The sequence below is a fragment of the Manis javanica genome, chromosome 1 (genome assembly GCF_040802235.1).
Source record: "Manis javanica isolate MJ-LG chromosome 1, MJ_LKY, whole genome shotgun sequence".
NCBI lineage: Eukaryota > Metazoa > Chordata > Mammalia > Pholidota > Manidae > Manis > Manis javanica.
In genome coordinates, this window is record NC_133156.1 from 190,525,001 (window position 1) to 190,531,975 (window position 6,975).

Here is a 6,975-nt window from a genome sequence, read left to right on the forward strand (position 1 = left end):
GAAAATATACAGATGCTCATCAACAGTAGAATGGAGGAACCTCTTGTGGTATTGTCAAACACAGCATGGAAAAAGTATCAACGCTCAACAATACGATAGAATTTTATACAAAAAATTTTGAGCACAAAGAACCAGATTTCTTTTTTAAAAAGCACTTACTGTATGGTTACTTTTATATAAGGCATAAAAATAGGCAAAACTATTCTATGCTCTAAGAAGCCAGGAAAGGGCAGTTAGAAGTGGGGGTTAGTGACTGTAGATAATAGGAAGGTGAACCTTCTGGGGGTGCTGGTAAGGTTCTGTTGTTTGATCTAGGTGCTGGTTACAAATGCATAATCAGTTTGTGTCCTTTTCTGTATGTATATTATACTTAGTTTTTTTTTAAATAATACAACTTGAGAGAAAGCTGAAGGATATAGAAGCCGTTTCAAAAATTGAAATCACCCACAACCCACTATCCAGAAATAACTATTAACATTTTGGATTATTTCCTTCTAGTCTTTTCTTTACGCCACAATGCTTATGTTAGTTCTCCTTGTCTCTACTCCCCACATATTTACACACACAAAAAAAAACACATTTTGTTAAATTTGGTTCATTTCGATTTAGTTCTACTTCTGGTTTCTTATTTTTATTTAGTTATTCCGTATCATCAAATATTCATTATAAGCATATTTTTTAAGATACTGCGATGTAATGTGTCGAAGATATATATATATATACACATATATATATATATACAATCTTCTAGAAATATGTATATTATATATTATTAGGAATATTATATATATATATTGTTTGTACTTAAAATGGTGGGGCTTAATACATGACTGAGGAACCTGCTGTTTTTCACCCCGCTCAGGCGCTCTACTGAAACCAGCTTTCCACACACCTCTCCGGGCGCGGGGGCTGGCGACCAGCGCCTCAGCCCAGCAATGCAGCCGCGCGTGCGCCCAGATGCTCGGAGCCTCGCAGCGCCCGGTTGCCGTGGGAACCGCAGCGCGCGGCTACGCCGCGCGACCCCAATGCGGCCCGGGCATGGAGTTGCCAGATCCGGTCCGCCAGCGGCTGGGAGACTTCAGCCGGACCGTGTTCAGCGATTCCAACAGGACCGTGCCGGAGTACAGCGAGGGTCCGGGTGAGTGGCCTAGGCCCAGCGCAGGGGGTGTGGCCCATCAAGGACCTGGCGCGGCCACATTTTGCCCGGACCTAAAATGGTGGTTTCGCCTTCAGCGGATTCTCCGCAGTGCGGGAAGAGCCTTGGAGGAAGGACCAGGCCAAGGGTTGGGGCTGGGAGAGGGTTTGGGGCGCCTCTGGCCTGGATACCCGACGGGTCTTGGGTTGATCGTGCTGCAGCGTGGCCGGCGAAGTGCAAACGGGGCAGCTGAAGTAGTGCCGTCCTTCATAGATAAATGAAAACATAAACGCCGTCTTCGCAGCACATGCTCTGGCCCGCGCCCTCTGCAAAGGCTGACGTTGCTTTTCCTCTGCGACGTTGGCCCAGGCTTTTTTTAGCTAGGATAGAGTGAACAACCCAGGCAGTCCCCCACTTATCCCCCCACCGCGGTAAAATCTCTTCTCCTTTTCTCTACTCCTAGCAAAACAAGTACATTCCACCTCAAGTCCGTTTTCTGGCCGAAGAGATGGAATGAAGTTTTTTTTGAGTCCGTTTTAAACCGCTATCCACTCCAGAGTGGCAGCTGCCACACTAGCACCCCCTTCAACAAAACTAGCCCCTTTCCCTGCTTCTTACCCTCCCCTGTGTATCCTCTCCTTCAATCTGGTAACAGATACCACGATGCTACATTCAACATGACTGACAAGCGGTAACACAGTTTCCTCCACCTGTCTCTCCCCCTATTAAATCTTAATGATAGACAACGGACTGTCAGCCAGACCCATGTGTTATGTTTTGTTTTTATCACTGAATTGTTGGAAAACAAACACCTTTTCCTCTTGCTTACTTTAGGAATTTTTTTAAAGGGAGCTGAGAAAAGTAAATTCCCACAGTTGGGTTTTTTTTTTCCATCCTGATTACTTGGCTGTCCCCCACATTTAGGCCTGTTATGATTAGGTTATACAGAGAAAAACATAATATGAAAAATTAGTTTTTTACATTTCTGATACTAAAGCTGAGGCTTAACAGGCACTAAAAACTGATGATGCAAGGTATCGGGGTGAGCAGATATTTTATGTAAAAAAGCAAAGAGAAAATATTTTAGACTTTGCAGGCCATAGGTCTCTGGCAGCCAAAGATAATGGTAATTGCATAGACACAGCAGTGTTCCAATAAAGCTTTATTTATGGACACTAAAATTTGAATTTCATGATTTTCAGTTTCACAAACTTGTTTTTTCCCCACAACCATTTAAAAATTTGAAAGGCACTTTTAGCTCCCTTGCTGTACAAAGCAGGCAGCTGGCTGGTAGTTTGCCTACCCCCGATTTATATAATGTTGTAATTTAAATTCTGCTTACAGAACTCACTTGTACTTTTGCAAAATTTAGTAAATTCATGTCTTGTGCTTTCAAGGTACATTTACATATTAACATGGTTTTAAATTGTGTGATTGTAGGTTTGATTTGCTGAAACAGACATGGCATAATTCTTAGGATGCTCAGGCACAAAATTTCTAACATAAAAACTGCAAAATTTGGCTAGTTTCTGCTCCAAAAGTGTTAAGATTTTCAGCTTAACCAATTTACTATTTTTCCGTATGTTCTACTTTGTGTATCAGAAGTTTGGTTATTTACACTGTAATTACAAGTGTATTTATTTCATTACCATGTGCACAGCTGACCAAGAGTTGTATTATTGTTATGAAAAATATCAGGCTGGTGAGTTGCCTTCAGACTTAACAGATTTTAAGAATTCATTCCTGTATATAATTTAATAGGTACAAACAAACATAGATTATAATACCAGAATTCTTTTTAAGTACATTATAATCAGACGTGTTTTTGGAACTAAAGGAAACATTGTTGATGTAAGAGACATGATTATTTCTTATATTTTAAAATTATTAAGTGACAGATACAAAGTACTCTGTGGACAAAAGGGGGAAAAATCTGTTTTTAAGAAATTTATTTTAGAGCTTCTGTAAATTTTCTTATTTAGAGTTGATTCCAAAACATGTATCTGCTCTTAAATTGTTAGAATTTAGTCAAATTTAGGATGAATTTGTAAGGTTTAATTTTAAAAATTGATTAAGTTAGGGCTTTTCTCCCTTACATAAAAGCAAAAGGTATTATGTAATCAGCCTAGATAAATGGAAGTCATCTATCACAAATGATTACACTGATAATGTCTTTATGACTGTGTATTTTCATTAATTCATTCTTTATGCTAGGCATATTTGTTATTTACCATGTTTAAAGCAAGATGCTAGGTTCTGTGAGGCTTTCAAATGTGTTCTGTGCTTAAAATGAAGCTGTGTATAAGTAAAAGAGAAGGAAAGGGGACTAATATTTATTGAGTGCCTACTAAGTGCCAGGCATGGTGCTAGGGTGAAATAATTTGTTACCTCTAATCCTCAACAAACAACCTGTGAGGTAATTTTGATGTTACCACCTTACAAATGAAGAAATTGAGGCTAAAGAGTTTAAATAACTTCTCCCAAATCTGGCATCCAGAGTTATGGGAGACTTTGGGGAGTTCTGGATTTACTTGAACTGCAAAGCTCATGATCTTTTTAGTATACCAGACTGTGCCTCAAGTGAGGGGAGGGTGGTTCTTTGCTAACACTTCTTATACACAAGTTAGAGTGGTAAGTACCTAAAGGTAAAGATGTTTCTACTGGGGTTGGGGAATACAATCAGAGAGGATTTATGAAAAAAGGGGCATGAAATGGGTATTAATGAAAGGGTGGGATTAAGATCTTCTTAGAAGTGGTATGTGTCTAATTATAATTTACAGAGATTTTATATGATATTAATTTATATGTGAGATTAGTTTTTATATATTTTGTGTTCAATTTATAGGCTCTTTACATAGACTTCTACAAAGGAGGTAATATTAAATATTCCCTGTTCAGTGAGATTCATACTGACATTCCACATTTATTCTATACCAGTAGTGGCAAAAAAGTCAGCAGACTATAATGGCAAAATGAAAAAAAGTAATTGAAAAATATGAAACATACCCCCAAGTAGCCAATATATGAAATAGTATTATGAATATTTCCTTTCACTATCAATGATTATAAATAGACTTAAAATTTGAAGTTTTGAGCCAATACTGCACTTACTAATTCTAAGGAAGTAAAGGATTTATAGGGCAAAGACCAGGATTAAGAGTTTGTTCCTTTTCTATTTCTTCTATAGATAATGAAATGGTTTCCAGTTTGGAATTGCAGATGTCACTTTATTTTAACACTTACTTTTTCCCACTTTGGTGGGTAAGCAATGTTATGATGCTTCAGATGAAGGTAAGTCAGTTCTTTAATACTTCTACTGAGGTCTCTTCAACTCATTTCTGGCATTATTACATTGTCAATGAAATTAAAGTTCTTAATTTTTTTCTATCCCAGGTCAGTTTTACTACATGTGAAATTTTAAAAACATGTTGATTTTTGTTTTTTAGTATTCAGTCTTGCCTGATTACTACAAATTCATTGTGATCACTGTTATCATCCTAATCACCTTAATTGAAGCTATCAGATTGTATCTGGGCTACATGGGGAACCTACAGGAGAAGGTAGGCTCTTTGCTTTCTCTCAGGGCTACACATAAATGCAATAAGGTTTGCATAGCAAGGAAAAGGCAGTGAGTTATGATAGAAGGAGAAAAGGCCTGGCTCCAACTTTACCACTTCTTTTACTGTGATCTGTTTGCTTAATTTCTTGAGCTTTGGTTTCTTCATATACATAATGGGGACAATACTTACTTCACAGGTTTGTTGGGATTACTGAATAATTTACATAAAGTACCTGCATAGTAAGTGTTAAGAATTCAGTTTTCCTCGTCTCTCCAGTTTTGAAATACTTGGTCAATAAATATGTTCATTTGGATCCTGAATAAGAACATGGGGGGAAATTATAAACTCGTTGAGTATACCAGGCACATGTTTTCTGAATCATCATGCTGCCTAAGCACTTACAGTTTCCAGAGCTTAGGGATAATGCCTGAAGATTTCTATGGTTTTCTAGGCCCTTTATAATTAGGTCCCACTTAGTCTTTCTCACTGTATTTCTCAATATGCCTTAACCCAAGCATCCATTCCAGGCTGACATATTGTTTTCCAAACATGCTCATTCCACATTTTTGCTTACTTACCTCTTCTTTCTTCTACCCAACTTTTAAACCTACATCCTTGAATTCTTTCTTTTACCTAATGTAATTACTCCCTTGTCTTACTTCTTGTAACAGTCTATACTTCTAAGTGGTTTAATTATTTACTAAGGTATAGTGTTCTAGCATTGTCACATAAATTAGTTTTCTAATCTAGACTGTAAGTTTTCTGAGGGAAAGGATGGTGTTAATGCTCCTTTTGAATTACAGCAGGTTTACAGTAGTGCTAAGTAGTTGTTTATGTGTGTAAACGAAAGACTGTTAGTGTACTGATCTGATTGATCTTGATGTGTGTCTTTGCAGGTTCCTGAGTTGGCTGGCTTTTGGCTTCTGAGCCTTCTATTGCAGTTGCCTTTAATTCTTTTCTTGCTCTTTAATGAAGGCCTAACGAATCTGCCCTTGGAAAAAGCGATACACATCATCTTCACTATGTTCCTTACTTTCCAAGTTGTTTCAGCATTTCTTACCCTAAAGAAAATGGTAAATCAGCTGGCAACTCGTTTCCACCTCCAAGACTTTGACCAGCTCGCTGCATACAGAGGAGGCATGAGAAGAATGAGACCCTGTGTAGAAGAGATTTGACCCAGCGCTGCTGAGTGAAAATCTGAAGGATCATTCTAAAAGACTGTAAAGGAAAACATCAGAGATCTGGCGTGATAGAAGGGACAAAGCAAGTGTTTTGAACTGTATACTTTCTAGCTCTGAAATTCCAAGGGAGGGGGCAATCATAAGACTGCTTATATAATACATGAAAGCAGTAAGACAACCATAAAGCCTCGATGTTGTCCACCTGATGCCAAATATCGTAATTTTGTTGTCAGATTTTTCAGGTGTGTAGAAATCTGTGTGCATGGTCTCAGTTTACCAGCTTCACTGTATTATTTCAGGTTAGCAGCTGGAACTAGAAATGTGTATATTTCTTATCAAGTGTGTATATTTCTTGTTGGCTATCCATATCTTGGCAGTACATCTGAAGCACATGGAAAAGCTTGTCAATTCTGGTGAATAGACTGTATTTGTAAACCATTTGTAAGACACTGCAAATTTTCATGTTTTCTAGGGTTAAATTCTAACAAGGTCTTAACTATTATACCAAGATTAAAAACAGGTGGATTCTCATGGTATTTAGTGAATATTTTTGTCATAAAATTGTAACTTTTGTAAAACCATGTTCAGTATTTATGGTGGTGGTGTGAAGTGTATTTTAATCATGTTTTAATCAAATTACAAAATATTTATATTAAAGTATTTGCAACAAACCCTTTCTGTCTAATCCAGTTCTTTTGGGCTGTGGGCTTGTTACTTTTATTACAGAGTTGCAAGAGAAAGGAGAAAAACATATGTATTAGCCTTCTGTCCAGTGGGCACCGTACTAGTCACATTAACCCTGTGATCTCATCTATATATCATTATTCATTGAAGACTTGTTTGATACCCATAAATTCACATGAGGCTTGATTTGAAAAGCAGGTACCTATTAATACATAGTGAGAGTTAAGATGGCCAAAAGGACTATACTCGTGATTTTAAATGAGCATGTTCCCTTACTAACAGGAGAAACCTTTTTATGAAGTCAGTTAATAATAAAGTTGCTTTGATGTATCTGAACATTATTTTTAAGTGATTATTAGATTGTCCTAAGGGATACATTTTCTTCTTTCCTATAAGGAAATGTTCCTTTATAAGT

General features: G+C 37.4%; 1 protein-coding gene across 1 annotated transcript; it reads left to right on the forward strand.

The window, feature by feature from the left end:
- Nucleotides 1-913: 913 nt before the first annotated feature.
- On the forward strand, nucleotides 914-6,547 carry TMEM17 (transmembrane protein 17). Its single transcript, XM_017670619.3, has 4 exons — nucleotides 914-1,138; nucleotides 4,323-4,426; nucleotides 4,582-4,695; nucleotides 5,592-6,547. Exons 1-4 carry the CDS (start codon nucleotides 958-960, stop codon nucleotides 5,868-5,870), a joined length of 678 nt encoding a protein of 225 aa, XP_017526108.1. The 5' UTR covers nucleotides 914-957; the 3' UTR covers nucleotides 5,871-6,547.
- The last annotated feature ends 428 nt before the right edge of the window (nucleotides 6,548-6,975 follow it).